At 38.9% G+C, this 15,686-nt stretch overlaps 1 protein-coding gene across 1 annotated transcript in view; it reads right to left on the reverse strand.

Annotated features, from left to right (window-relative positions):
- The window catches only part of tdrd9 (tudor domain containing 9), a 135,736-nt gene that overhangs the window by 51,539 nt on the left and 68,511 nt on the right, over positions 1–15,686 (reverse strand). Inside the window, exons 12-22 of the mRNA XM_078233120.1 lie at positions 13,882–13,986; positions 13,055–13,152; positions 12,623–12,754; positions 12,278–12,440; positions 12,101–12,164; positions 7,973–8,036; positions 7,140–7,184; positions 5,228–5,281; positions 2,361–2,477; positions 1,829–1,936; positions 170–270 (exon numbers count right to left, since the gene is read on the reverse strand). Coding sequence (XP_078089246.1) covers positions 170–270; positions 1,829–1,936; positions 2,361–2,477; positions 5,228–5,281; positions 7,140–7,184; positions 7,973–8,036; positions 12,101–12,164; positions 12,278–12,440; positions 12,623–12,754; positions 13,055–13,152; positions 13,882–13,986 — 1,051 coding nt within the window. The remainder of the gene's footprint in view (positions 1–169; positions 271–1,828; positions 1,937–2,360; positions 2,478–5,227; positions 5,282–7,139; positions 7,185–7,972; positions 8,037–12,100; positions 12,165–12,277; positions 12,441–12,622; positions 12,755–13,054; positions 13,153–13,881; positions 13,987–15,686) is intronic.

The raw sequence follows: 15,686 nt of genomic DNA on the forward strand, positions 1-15,686 counted from the left end.
CTTTCTTGATGCACATAAATTTCTTTACTATTCAAAGGATTTTGGATAGACGAGAAAACAATCTAAACATTGTAATGATGCCAATGAAACATGGAAACAATTCACAAATTGAGATGAAGTTCATATAAAACTTACTAAGGCAGTTATTGGCAGACCAAATGCAACTTACTTTGAACCATCAAATGAAATGGCTCCAACTTGACCACACTGCCTGAACAGGGACAGCAGCTGTTGGTAGTACAGGAATCCATACGGTGAGACATTCCTCACCTATAGCACAAGGACATCAGAATTTAGTTTCATAAACAAAACTGCTAGTACAGTTGCTGTGGCGCTTAATGTAGAATGGAGTGAATGTTTAAATTTTAACTGAGGCAAACACAAAACGTTTACTAATTTCCCTTTATAATAAATGGGATTTGGAATATTTTGACATATTTCATTATTGCAAGCTAACGATAAAAAATAGGCAGCCCAGACAGTTTACCACTCCCTAATCCGGGAGCAATAGTCTATTGCAGCAGCCAATCACAGCCCTGGTTGAAATCAATCAACTCAAAACTAGGGAAGAAGCCTAATCTATCTTATCCAGCAGGCAAAAGAAGTACCATTTAACAGCACACTATTATAGTAAACAGGTAAAAATGTAGTCAATCAAGAAAGTTCAATGACTTCAAACTAGGTTTTGAAAAGTCTGAAAATTTTCAGAGAAAAGGACAGAAATGAAGAATTTTGCAGTTTAAGTTGGAAAAAGGAGTCAGACCACATTGTGTCAGGTGATCACAATAATTTTTTAAAAGTGAATAGGTGTGTGAAAAAAATCAACACCTCCATTTCAAAATTCCCATGCTTGTTTTCAAATCCATCCCCATCTTTGTAATCTTACAACACTCTGAGTTATCTATGCTCACCTACTTCCAGCCTACAGTTTTAATTGCTCCACAAGTGGTGGCCACACCTTCAGCTATCGAAGACCTAAATTCTGAAATTCCATCCCTAAACCTCACCATCTCCCTAATTCTTCTTCCTCATTTAAGACGTTCTGTAAAACTTACTTCTTTAATTAAGCATCTAACCATTAGCCCACGGCCACTTCCATCTAAAAAGACAAGGGCAGCAAATACATGGGACACCAGCTCCTGGAAGTGCCCCTCAAGCCACTCATCATCCTGACTTGGAAATATATTGCTGTTCCTTCGCAGTCGCTGGGTCAAAATCCTGGAATTGTGGGACTGATAGTTTCCCAGTCCACTCCAAACAACTCTGCCCTTTGTAAATACTCTTAAAAGTTTAGTGTGAGCCAAGTTTCTCATACTCAAATTGAATGCTAAATTTTATCATGTTATGGTCATTGTTTCCCAGAGGATCTTTTACTGAGACTGCTTATTAAACCTGCCCCATTACATATTATCAGATCCTAAATAGTCTGATCCCTGGTTGGATCCACAACATATTGTTCTAGGAAATTGTCCCAAATACCCTATGAATTCTTCTTCATGGTTACTTCTGACAATTTGATTTTCCTAATCCACGTGATTAATGCACTGCCTTTTTACATGCCTTCATTATCTCCTGATAATGAAGGCATGTAATCTCCGTCCTACAGTATAGCTACTGTTAGAGGGTTTATAGACTATTCCCACAAGTGTCTTTGTATTTCTTACTTCCACCCATATGGATACTCAAGAGCATCCTCCCCATGTTTACCAAACTACAGCATTTATATTTAAAAGTTTACAAATACAACTTTCTCAGTACTTTCTAGAAAATATACCAGAGTTATTATTAAAAATGTTCATAAAGTACAAGCACATTCTTCCAAACTTACCATGACTGTAGTTCTGTAATCTTTTCTAGCCAGCTCTTTCACAGCAATTTCTTCAGAAACGGGACCAAATGTAAAATAATTGGGGTAAAAAGCTCCAGCCAGAACAACCTGTGGAAAAATGACACTGCAATATAAAGACAGTACAAAATGCAGTTCCACTCTATCTTTTTAAATCATTCCCAGTTCACTTGGGCAAGTATAAATTTAAATATTGTATATAAAAAACCACATCAATGCATTAAAACATAAGACAATTGAAGTTACTCGACCATCCTCCACACCTGTTGTGCCAGAACCTGGGCTGAGCAGGAACTTGGCATTTATTTTATTAAGGGGCAGAGTTTCTGGCTATTTCTTACAGACCTGTGAGGCAAAAGGGCAGGAAGCCACCAGGGGATACCCATGTTTTATAATAGGCATACTCAGCATATCAGGCTGTACACGTTGTAATGTAAACTACGGTCAAGATTTAGGTACGGTATTAAACTGGGAAAAGTATGAACAAAGAAGCAATGGCAGAATAAAGCAATACCTGCAGAATGAATCTCTGCTTGTGCACATACTCTTCATCTGTGCATCCACGCAGGTGATCGATATACATATTGAAACATTGGACACGGTCCTTCAGCTCCTCATACAACTGTGCGACCTAAAATGAATCAGTCAAAAAATTAATGTTCCGGGAATTCATGCTCCAAAGGTACAAGGGGGTATTTAGCCCTGTTATTTTTTTCCTTTGAAACCCACAAATCTCATCAATTCCCAAACTACATGACAACATTCTGACTGATGGCACAGGTTTTCATCCACTATATTTTCTAAGGAAAGTTTACCATATTTTCATTTTTTATATTGCTAGAGAGGAATTCTGGATTCCCTTTTATGTTGGTTTCCAATCTCTTTGGACACACTCTCCGTTTTCTCTCACTTCTTTTTTCACTGCCACTTTGAAGTTTCTGCATTCAGCCCGAATCTGAATTGTAATATCCACCTGACATCTGTCATCATAGAATAGAAATCATAGAAACCCTACAGTGCAGAAGGAGGCCATTCGGCTCATCGAGTCTGCACCGACCACAATCCCACCCAGGCCCTACCCCCACATATTTACCCGCTAATCCCTCTAACCTACACATCTCAGGACTCTAAGGGGCAATTTTTAACCTGACCAATCAACCTAACTCACACATCTTTAGACTGTGGGATGAAACCGGAGCACCCAGAGGAAACCCACGCAGACACGCGGAGAATGTGCAAACTCCACAAAGACAATGACCCGAGCCGGGAATCGAACCCGGGACCCTGGAGCTGAGAAGCAGCAGTGCTAACCACTGTGCTACCGTGAAATTCTCACACGCATCATCCAGGAAATGTTGGCTTTGTTGTCCTGCCTTTCCCCATTGTGGGGATGCATTTTGATTGTACCTGAACTACCTCCTCTTCAAAAGCATCCTATTACCACATCACATGCCTGTGAGGATAGAGATAAATGAAAGTGGAAATTGCAGAGACATTGACCATAATCTTCCAATGGTCCTCAAACAAAGGGGTGATGCCAGAGGACTGGAAAATTACACGTTACACCCTTGTTCAAAAAACGGTGCAAAAATAAGCCCAACAACTACAGGCCGGTAGCAACTACACTCAGTGGCAAGAAAGCTTTCAATATTGATAATCTGGGGCAAAACCAACACAGTCTCTTAGACAAATGTGGATTAAATAAAGCCTGTTTATCTAACACCTTTTAAGGGAAATTGCAAGTTTCTGATGAAGTAACAAAGAGGACTGAGTAAATACATGGACTTCCAAAAGTGTCACGTAACAGGTTTGTCAACAAAGTTAGAGCTCATAGAATAAAAGGGACTCTACCAGCATGGACAAAAATTTGGTTGAATGACAGGAAACAGAGTTGTTTTTCAGGCTACAGGATGGTATACAGTGGAGTTCCCTTGGGGTTACTACTAGGACCACTGCTTTTCTTCATACACATTAAACAGCCCAGACTTGGAGGTGTGGGGTACAATTTCAAAATTTGCAGATGACAGAAAAAAATGGGAATATTGTTAACTCTGAAGAGGATAGTGATAAAGTTTAAGACACAGACAAATTAGTGGAACAGGCAGATACATGGTAGATGAAATGTAATGCATAGAAGTGCAAAGTGATTCATTTTAATAAGATGGAGAAGAGCCAATATAACATAAAGAAAACAATTCTAAAGCGAGTGCAGGAGCAAAGGGACCTTGAGGTATATCTACACAAATCATTTATTTTGGCAGGGCAGTTGAGAAAAAGTGGTTTGTAATGCAGACAAGAAACCGGGCTTTATAAGTAGGGGCATAAAGTACAAAAGCAAGGAAGTTGTGAATCATTGCAAAATAGTGATTCACCTCACTTGGAGCAGTGTCCCAATTCTGGGCATCAGAGTGTTGGAATAATGTGAAGGCATTATCAAGGGTGCAGAGGGATTCGTGGGAATGGATTCAGGGGTGAGGAACTTCACGTACATGGATAGGTTTCAGGAGTTGAGGCTGTTCGCCTTGTAGGTGAAGATCAAGAAGAGTTGATAGAGATATTCAAAATCATGAGTTGTCTGAACAAAGTAGATAGGGAGAAACTGTTCTCACTGGTAGAAGGGTTGAGAACAAGGCAACAATGATTTAAGCTGACTGTCAAAAGAAGCAAGGCTACATTAGAAATTTTTTAAAAATAGAGAACAGTTAGGATCTGAAATGCACCGTCTGAGAGTAGAATGGTGGAGGCGGACTCGATCGAGTTTTTTTTTTAAAGAATTGGATAATTCTCTGAAGAGAAAATAATTGCAGGGTTACCAGGAAAAGGCAGGGGAGTGGGACTAGACAAATTGCTCTTCGAGAAAACCAAATGGCTTCCTTCTATGCTGTAACCATTCTATAATATTCTGGCCTTTAGAAGTTTAAGGGTATTGTTCTGTCCAGGTGCTTTGTCTTCCTTGGCAAAGATACTTATTCTGTGGGTTATATTATTTCCATTCATGTTAAAATAGTTCACCTCCTCTTCTTTACTTCAGAAAAATACACACAAAGACAAATGCCTTTTCATCTTCCCAATTTCTATAATTAGATTTCCATCCAACACCACAATATCAAACTTGCAGAAAGAAATGGCTCACAGGCAAGGTGATAAAATTCACTTCAGTGCTAGTTCTGCTACTTTCTTCTCCTAACAAAGCTGTATATTGTATACCCCTTCAGTGATTTCGGAAAACAAAATTGAACAGAGCGGCGAATAGCTCTTTGATATGGGAAACAAGAACTCTGGTTCTTAGAATGGAACACAACAGCTACCAGATAATTAGTAAATTATCGTACCTTAATAATGTGCTTGTTGCAATTTAATAGTCCACAACAATGAACTTACCTCTTTTATTCTTTTTATCTGGATATAATTTGATTTTCCCCATTCCAACTCAGCCTGTGTCACATCAATGTCAAAAGTCAGAATATGTGCATGATACATGACTTTATAAAGACAAAACTTTAATATTAAACATCAAGACATGGAATTATGAGTCAATAATATCAAAAACTGAAGTCAGGTTAATAGGACCACATTTGTATGGACTGCATCTGTTTTATGGGGCCTCAAAGTTGGAAGATCCTATTAAATTCAAGGACTTTTATAATGCTGCACAATTATTTTGAGAGAGATTGAGGAATATCATGGAGTCATCCTGGTTTCATGAAACTTCAGTGACTCCACATAAATGCAGCCCAAGAAATTAACACAGCCACAACAACTACGGATTTGAAAGAATCCGATTTTCAATTAAGCTAAGTGTAAACTGTTTGATTGCAGAAGCCCATTTAACTTACTGTGGTGATTGCCATAAGACATAGCAGAAGAATTAGGCCACTCGATCCATCGAGTCTGCTCCGCCATTCAATCATGGCTGATAGTTTTCTCATCCCCATTCTCCTGCCTTTTCCCCATAACCCCTGACCTCCTTATTATTGCCCCTTTAAGGGCAACACAGGCCATTTGTGATTGTTTCTTTAAGGGCAATATAGCAATGGGTCACATGGCCTGTGTTGCCCTTAAAGGGACAATCACCACACCCACTACCTACAGTAGCCACTAACTGCATAATTCCTGACTTTTCAATATACATTCAAACAGAATGTTGGCGATAAAGCTCTTGCAATTGTAGGGAATTGCTCACAGATCCTTAGTATGCTTACAACTACTATTTTTTTAAAATTTGATATCCCTCCAATCTCCATATGCTTTCCATTACACCTTTCTAATCAATGCACCTTCAACTGCAAATGAAAAGACAGCCAGACAGCAAATACATTGCCTTTGATTTGGACAGCTTGCTGTAGTGAAAATCCTGGTTTTAGAACTTCTCCTTCAGCACAGCAGTCCATATGCCGATGATGCTCCCATTATAATGTTAGATAGGAAATTATGGAATTTTGAACGAGTAAAGATTAAGGATATTCAAATCAGGGTGGCTTGTGATTTAGAGGGAAACTTGGTGGGGTCTGTATTCCCATGGTCTTACTACGTATCCTCTCAGCGGTAGAGATCATAGGGCTGGCTGGACAGTTGTTGAAAGCCTGGTGTATTGCTGCAGTACATCATGTTAATGGTACATTATGCAAAGTATGCTGGAGGTGAAGGAGTGGTCATTTGTCCATTAACAGAAGTACCAATGAAACAGAATACCCTGGCCTTGATAGCGTTGAGCTTTTGCATTTTATCACAGCTACAACTATCCAGGCACATAGCGAGTATTCCATCATATTTTTGACTTCAGCTTTGTAGAGGGATTTCAGGTATCAGTCCTTATCCAAGCATCCAATTTTGATACTTTGGTCGTGCTCTGTTGATGGTGGGGTAATTTGATCATAGCAATACCACTGAAGGTCAATGGGGGATTGGTCATTGCTTCAATTGCCAAAGATAGTCACAGACTATCACTTAAGTGCGCCACAATTATCTGCAGCTTTGGGCTATTTTGCATCTGATTAAACATCCGAATAAAAGGATTGTGCCAACCTAGCTCGAACTTGCTTTCTTTAAAAAAATCCATCCTGATCAAATATAACTTAGCTTTTGAAATGCTCCGTTGCATTGATCAATTAATCCAATGAATATCAATGATCAAAAAGGTCAGTCTTGCCATAAAGCATACAAATTCAGATGTATTCTATGATTATTTCTAAGCTGATAAGAAAAACAGATACTTCAATGAAAATACATGATAAATAGTTGTTAACTACATGGCTGGTATTTTTTAAAAATAAAGACTGAAACATGCACTAACCCTTGGAAATCTCAGCTGTCCTTGTTCCCTGCAAGTACGCCAAGCCTATGGAGAAAAATTCATACACATGTCCACAAATCATTTGCACCTCAATCTCACGATGCTCAAAACAGAGAAGATGGGTGCAGTGGAGTTAATTTTTCCATGATTAAGGCCACAGGAATAGAGAGGCCACAGGGGAATGGCAAGGTTGAGCAGGCGGCTACGTCACCAATTGGTCAGTATTTAATTATGAATCTTGATGTCAAGAAAAAGCTCATCAACTTCAGAAGGCGATGAAATAATTAGCGAAACCAATAATATACTCTTTTTTTAACCAAGTATGTGCAATTTCAATAGGAAAACTGAATACCGATCAGATGTGTGACCTCAAACCAACTTTGTCCTCCCTACCCAAGGAAATATCATGGAAGGGGAGTCTATTGTAGAGCCCCCCACACTTCACTGAAAAGAGATAAATCATCATAAGCTAGAGTGTTGAACCTGGGATTTTCTTAGTATTATGATACACATTGAGTTAGAAGGGTACCAAAATTAAATTCCTAACTTTCTTTGGAACATTTTGCTCAATTTGGTTGTACTATTACGCTGAACAGGATATAATGAAGTTTGGTTTATTTATTAGTGTCACAAGTAGGCTTACATTAACATTGCAATCAAGTTACTGTAAAAATACCCCAAGTGTAGATTTTAAGGGATTTATTGGCCCTTGAAAGTATATGGTGAATGAAAACTAACAAAGCAGTGAAGTCATATTTTGTCTTTTGACATGACTATCTAACAAACATTGCAAGTTTGCAGACATATAATTTTTCGAGTGGCTGTTTTGTTACCTTGAACGCATTCACAAGTGCTATACAGTCACTTAATGTTCCATCTGAAAACTCCATTTTATTCCTGCACATATACAAATTATAATTTAAACATTAAAATCCACTCGTCTAAGACATTCACATTCCAGATTTACATAGATTGAAATTCTATCAACTGTAACTTCTGAGGTCCATGTTTGTGCTGGAAAATGGCTATGTATAGTGCATTGATTCACAAAATGCTTACTGAATTAATTTCCCTGTCACCAACCAAAATGAAAAACATTTCACTTAGCAATCAGCTTTATCCATTAAACTGTATCTTGTGTTGTTTAATGCTGTTAAAATTTTATTTGAAGGCTTCAAACTTTCCCAAAAGCCTGAACTTGAAATTAAATTTTTCCCACAAAACCATATAATTATGGATTGCTTGGACTAAACGTAACTTCCCAGAATACATCACTATCAACCAATAAAAACACAAAACAATTATCACTGCAGGCAAATTATGCTTAACCAACTTGATTGAGCTTCTCAATGAAGTAACAAAGTGGGCAGTGAGGTGTACATGTATTTCTAAAAGGCTTATGATAAAATGCAACACAACAGCTTGTCAGCAAAATTAAAGTCCATGGAATAAAAGGGACACTGGCAGCATGGTTGCATGGCTACAACGCTGGTTAAGTAACAGGAAATATGAGTGGCAAATGGTTGTTTTTTGGACCAGAGGTAGGTATACAGGGAAGTTCCCCGTGGGCCAATAGCAGAACCAATACTTTTTTTTGATATACAATGACCTGTGCAGGACTGAATTTAAAAATGACAAATAATTTTAAAGTATTGTGAATAGTACAGTGGTAAACTGCAAGAAGACTAAAGGAATGGGGATCATGTGGCAGATAAAATCCAAAGCGGAAAAGTGTAATTGGGTAGGAAGAACAAGGAAAGGTAACAAGAAAAAATATACAGTTCTAAAGGGGTGTAGAACCACAGAGATCTGAGGATACATCTGCACTGATTATTTAAGGTGGCAGGGCAGGCTAAAGAAGTGGTTAAGACATATTGGATCCTGGACTTGGAAATGAAGTATAAAAAATAAGCTATGATGAGCCTTATAAAATACTGGTTTGGCCTCAACTGAGTAGTGGAACCAATTCCGATCACACTTTAGGAAGGATGTGAAAGTGCTAGAGAGTACAGAAACAATTTACAAAACTTGGCGTCAGAGATGAGGAGCTCAGTTTAAGTGAATAGATTGACAAAGCTGGGGCTTCGTCTTAGAGAAGGTTGAGAATGGTTTGATGGAAGCCCTCAAGACCATGACCGATTCAGAGTAGATAGTGAGAAATACTGGCCAGGGTATCAGGGATAACTACCATGCCACTCTTCAAAATAATGCGATGGAAACTTTGACATCTATCTTAGGAGGTCTTAGTTTAACATTTCATTTAAGAAATGGCATCTCCAACATTAAGAGTACATCCTCAGTACTATACTGTAAACCTTAATCTTTCTGCTCAAGTCTGGAGCGAAACCTAAATCCACAACCTTCTGACTTAAGAGCGAGAATACTACCAACTCAGTCACAGATAACAGTAGGGTTCAAAAAGGCATTCTTAGTGAGGTTGAAGCACATTGTTCTAACTGAGGAGGTGGAGTTCTATCTTACAACCACGCATTACCATGGAATGGGAAAGCCAGAATTTAAAATATTCATTATCTAGCATCTCTGCCCTAGATAAGCACAAAAACAAAGAAAACTTAATTTGGCCATAACATTTTTTGAACATAGGAAAAAAATCATCTCCTTCTCACTGAATCTAGGGTGCACAGGCTCTACCCAATTACACTGTGTAGAAGCTAAGTACAGAGTTTTTAATTATCATCGTTTTCCTATCTCTCTCCAAACTCCCAGCTAGCATTCGGCATTAGCTATGTAGTGGGTAACTGTTGTTGCAAATCTATATCCCACAAGTCTGTGCTACCCATTCATCCAAGTGCAGCTGCATTCAAATTTTCCTTTATGTGATCTTTCCATTAACCACAACGTGTAGTTATAAAGTACCTTTTCACATATTAAAATCTCCAAGACACTTCAGGGGAGCATGAACAAAGTTTGACACTGGGAAGAAATTAGGGTAGCGAGATAGCCAAAACTGTGCTCAAACAGCTAATATTTTTAAACTTCTTTTGATCCAAACAGAAGGTTGCAAATAATGAGGAACGAAGTGCCCATTCCTAACAGGACACCACAAAAAAAGTGACCAAAAAACCTCAAGCTTTAAAGGAAGTTATCAAACTAAATTGGCATTCCCTGAGTGATGCACTCCAGTCCCCTACTCACAGAAGACCTGAAACATACCAGTGGACACTGCATGCCCCCTCTCCAGGGACATGCATGCAGGCAACGTGGAGCCAAGGAAGAGAGGCAAGCAATCAGCTCAAACTACCTCCTTGATTTTCCACTGCCAGACCAAGGAGCAGTCTCGCAAGGAGGTCTTCTGATCTGCCTGCTTCCCTCCACACCAGATGGCCGAAAATCAGGACAGTGGGACTGAAATGCAGCCAGAAACTGATCTCTCAGATAATGAAAGAGAGACTGCAACTTAATGCATCCGACACAAAACTTTTTAAAAGATGACAGTTTTTTTCTTAGGAGCATCTTAAGAGAGAGAATTACAGAACACTGAACCTTGGAAGCTGTAGGCATCAATGGTGCAGCAATTAAAATCAGGGATGCGCAAGAGGCCAGAACTGGAAAGGTACAGATATATCAGGGGATTGCTGGGCTGAATGAGATGAGTTAGGGAAGAGGAAGGCCATTAAGGAATTGGAAAACAGGGATGAGAATTTTAAACCAAAAGCAGATGTAGATCAGCAAGCAAACGGATAACAGGTGAACATGACTTAGTGCAGGTCAGGATATGGTCAACAGAATTTTAGATGACCTTAAACTTAAGGACAGTAGAAATTGGGATTCTGGGCAGATATGTATTGGAACAGTCAAGTCCAAATGTAAAAAAGTCAAGGTTGAGGAATTCAGAAATGGACGAGTTAATGCAGAAAGGGTTGGGCAATGAGGTGGAAATAGGAGCTCCTCGTCATACCATCAGTGTGCGCTAATTTTGGCGACAAAAGGCAACAAAGTAGCAAACACTCTTGGTCAGCCTCTAAATTGGCAGGGAGAAGGGTGGAGTTGATGGTGGGCCGGGGTGGGGGGGGGAGGCAGCACAAGACAAATGGCATTCATCTTCGAACATTTAGTTGCAAGAAAGGCCTGCTTATTTAGTACTAAATATCAGACAATTTAGAGATAGTAAAAGGATTGAGAGAGGGGAAATGCTGAGTTGCAGCTGAATGTCATCCGTGTAGAAACCTGATATTGTTTTTAGATGATGTCACAAGGGGGCAGCATATAGATGAGAAACATTTGGGAGGCAGATGGGGTGGTCAAGTCCTTGGGGGACAAAAATAGTTAACAGTGCAGGAGCAGGAAGAAAAGCCCAATTTGTTGGCTGTGGCTGGACAGACAAGAATGGAACCTGGCAAGTGTAGTCCCATTCAAGTGGACAATGATGGGGAAACATTAGTGGTGGATGATGTGATCAAACACGTAAAAGGTTGCAGACAGGTCATGGATGAGGAGGGGTTGTTTACCACAGCCGCAGAAGATGTCATTTGTGACCCGAATAAAAGCTGTTGCAATGCTGCAGCAAGGAAGGAACCTCAATGAAGGGATTCCAACATGGAGTTCTGGGGAAAATTGGCACAGGATTGGAAAACAACCGCAAATTCACAGACATGAAAGAAAAGGAAGGCTTGAGATAGGGCAGTAGTTTGCAAACATGGGAGAATCACTGGTTGCTTTTTTTTAAAAAGAGAGTGATGATGACAAATTTTAGGAGGGCGGCAGTAACTGACAAGAGAAAACCATTAGGAAACAAGGTGTCATGGACAAGATGGCCTTGGAGAGGGCACATGGAGAGATTGGAGAAAAAGAAAGATACAAATAGTCAGTTAGGGCCAGCAGAGAACTCCAGAGAAAGTTTGGCCCTGTGGATGGAGGAATATTCTATTAGATTAGCGTCCTTTTCTCTCTTCCAATTGCACTATCTCCCCCAACTCCCCCAAAAAGAAATTCAACTTTACCGGTATCCTTCAAGGTGCTGTTTGAAAGGCATTGCAAAAAAGTTTTTCAGTGACAGTGCAGCAGCTAAAAGGGAAAGTTGCAGTTTATTAGGAGTTTCAGAAAGTTTGTCAAAGTTTTATTTACTTCATTTTATAGTTTGTTCAAAATAATGCTCCATCTGCATTTCTACATCTTACCAATAATTAGGCACTCCTCTAAACAGCCAAACACGTATCCCACGACTACAAGTTTTCCTAAATGGAGATCCACAGGCAAATATGCTAATACTTTCCCCAAGAAAGTTAAATCTCCATCATATGGATTTTCCACTCCTTTCATTTCAACAGAAAGTGCTCCCACCTTTATATAAAATGACAAAACCACCATTAGTGTTTTTTTGCCACTTAAGGTAATACTGCAAGTATACAGTGAATACTTTCTGCACGATAAAGCTACACACATTACTAAAGCAAACCTTTTCCATCAGACTTTTGGCATTGATTTACAAAAGTTCAGTTTTCAGAGACTGGTCAGCTACTTGCCTCTTTCAGTAGCAGCACTGTGCGTTCAATCTCTCTCAAATTGGGTGGAGATAAAGCAGAAGCCAACAAAGCCCTTGGTTCTCCCATATCCAGTAATTTGACTTTCAGTACAGTACTGCCTAATGGACACCGCTAAGAAATTCAAAGAAACAATTTTTTTGACTTTACATGTAGCTTACAACATGAATAATATCTCGGCGTAAGGAATTTCTACAGCATTTACTAAGAAGTGTACAATTACAGAAATTTGCACATCTGTGTCTAAATTATATCTAATGCATTTCATGCAATCCAATATCATTTGAAATTTCAAATATTTATGCTAAATGTCTCAATACTATTCAGCATTTTAACAACTGAATAAGGTAAAAACACATCTGAAAGTGAAGAAGTATGCAGGACAAGGTTCTTCCTTGGAAAAGAGACTATTACCTGCATCTCTGGTACTGCACGATCAGGAATGCAATGTGTCCAGAAATCATAGGTCACTAACCGATAACAGTGTCCTTTTGAAACACGACCAGCCCGGCCTATTTGTGATAATAAAAACTGGCTTAAAAATTAGAATTATGCAATTTCATTTTACAATATCCAATAGCACATTATAGCACTCTGATAACATAATCTCTCAATTCTACACTGTGTCCAGACAACGTCCATTCTTAATATTTCTTTACTACATTTATCAATCTTTCAGAACTGTACGACGTCCCATCTGCCTGATAGTATGTGGTCTTCTACATTTACATGTCTTAAGAGTGTTCTCCCCATGACCCAAACAATAATCCCTTAAAATACCACTAAAACAGATTAACTGGTTATGTATCTCATTTCTTGATATTTGTGAGACCTCACCAAGTGCAACTGGCTACCGAGTTTACCACATTATAGTGACTAACTTCAAATATAATTAGATGTAAAGTTCTTTTCCTTTTATTTTAATAACGCCTGAACAATTTTAGTGGAAATATTTAAAACACTGATAAGTCTACCGAAATATGTAACCTATTATAATCACTCAAACATAAATCACCACACACTGAAGTCTAGACTAATTACATATTTAATGAACAAATTATATCAATATGACAAGAGTTTGAATGAAATTGATCTGCTCAATTGCCTACACAAGTAAAGCCTGGACTCCCAGAAAAAGGAAATAAGCTCAAGTCTTACAGATAAAGGAAAGCTTCATAACTGATATTTGTGCTATTTTTCCCAAAAACATTCAATAAAATGGAAACGAGACTTTTATCTACCTTTCCTCTGATTACAACTCATCTTTGAGGCCCAGTTCAATCGAAGGCTCTGGTAGTTTGTGTCTTCATCGCAAACCAGATTTCGAGTTAAACAGAAGTCTATCACTATACAGAAGAAAGAAATGTTTGCAATGCTGAACAAATCAATGATCAGATTGTTTGAGCACAAGGACTAGGAGTAGGCAATATGGTCCGTCAAGCCTGCTGCATCATTCAATTCAACTATAACTAATCTTTAGTTTCAACTCCACATTTCCCAAATTCCTCAATTCCCTGAGACCAAATATTTGTCCATTTCAGTCTTAAATACATTCAACGCTGGAGCACCCACAATCCTCTGAGGTAGAAAACACCAAAGATTCACAAACCTTTCAGTAATGGAATATTTTATTTCAGTACTAAATGATCAACCTCTTATCCTGAGATGGTGCTATGTTCTACATTCCCCAGCAAGGGGAAACATCCTATAACTATCTACCTTTCAGAATTTTGACTGTTTCTTGATGTCACCTCTCATTCTTCCAAACGCTACAGAATATAGACCTGATTTAACGGGCCTGTCATCGTAGGACAATTCACTCATCTCAGGGACCAATCTAGTTAAACTTCGCTGTACCGCCTCCAATGCAAGTATTACAAGTGTGAGGGTTGGTAAGTTTGTTATGTTTTGCACTGTGCCTTAAGAAAAAACCTGTTTTGAAGTCTGCCGGACAAAGAGTCTAGGTGGTTTAATTGTTAGAAAAGAAGAGAGCCCAAACTATTGTACTTTGAAGGAGGTGGGTGATATTTACACTTGGAGACAATGACAACAGCTAACAGTAGATAACCAATGAGTCTCCAAAGACCCAGAAAAGCATTAAGAATGTCAGATTGTAAACAGTTACACTTTAAACTGCCCACATTTAATCCCACATGAATTGGGTTCTAAAGAATAGCCAATTAATATTTTCTATCTGGATGCAAGGCCTTTGAGATTCACATTGCCATGGTGGTGAGCTTTGAGCAAGCAAGGGCACAGTGGAAGCCACTGTGATATCAAGTTACAGGCTTTCCTAAAATATCACTGAATATTACAGACAGGTTAGTCTGCCAGTATCTGGATGTGAGCAAGCAGCTAAAGACTAAATGTCTCCGTCATTCACCTTGCTGGAGTGCAGGTGGAAGCTCACACTCGGATTGAAAATACTAAATTCATAAGGATTTAAAACTATGTTGCAAGAATCGCCTAGCTTATGCTAGAGGGAGGATTCCCAGTAATGCTCTCACCGTTAATGACAATTCTCAGGTTAGACGTTACCTGGCTGAGAAAGAAAAAAACAGAAATAAACCTTTGAGCACCAAGAATCGCTTTGGATTGATTTCAGAATGAATGTCTAATTGAAGGACAGTATAACAAAAACCTGTGAAATGTGTTTTTTCTGGTTGTGTTAAAATTAAGGGGGTATCACGTCCTGTAGTTTGAAGTGCAAGTTGCCTGCAAAGACAGTGATTTAGTCAATAGCACTGTCTTTTCTGACAGTAAATGTCTTAAATGTGAAATCTTATCGCCATCCATCAGGCCAACTGACTCATGGTTCCCTGTTTTTTTCTCTCACTCCTTTCTTGGACAGCAATGCTATATTTGCTAACCTCCAATCCACTGGGACAGTTTTAGAATTTCAGAAATTTTGAAAAGTCTCAACCAACGCATTCACAATCTCTGCAGATATCTCATAGAACTCCAGTATGTAGACCACCAGGCCCTGGGGATTTGTGGGATGTTTATCCTTTAGGTTGCTCCAGTACTCTTTTTCTGCTATTATAAA

This window comes from Mustelus asterias, chromosome 18, assembly GCF_964213995.1.
Source record: "Mustelus asterias chromosome 18, sMusAst1.hap1.1, whole genome shotgun sequence".
Classification (NCBI taxonomy): domain Eukaryota; kingdom Metazoa; phylum Chordata; class Chondrichthyes; order Carcharhiniformes; family Triakidae; genus Mustelus; species Mustelus asterias.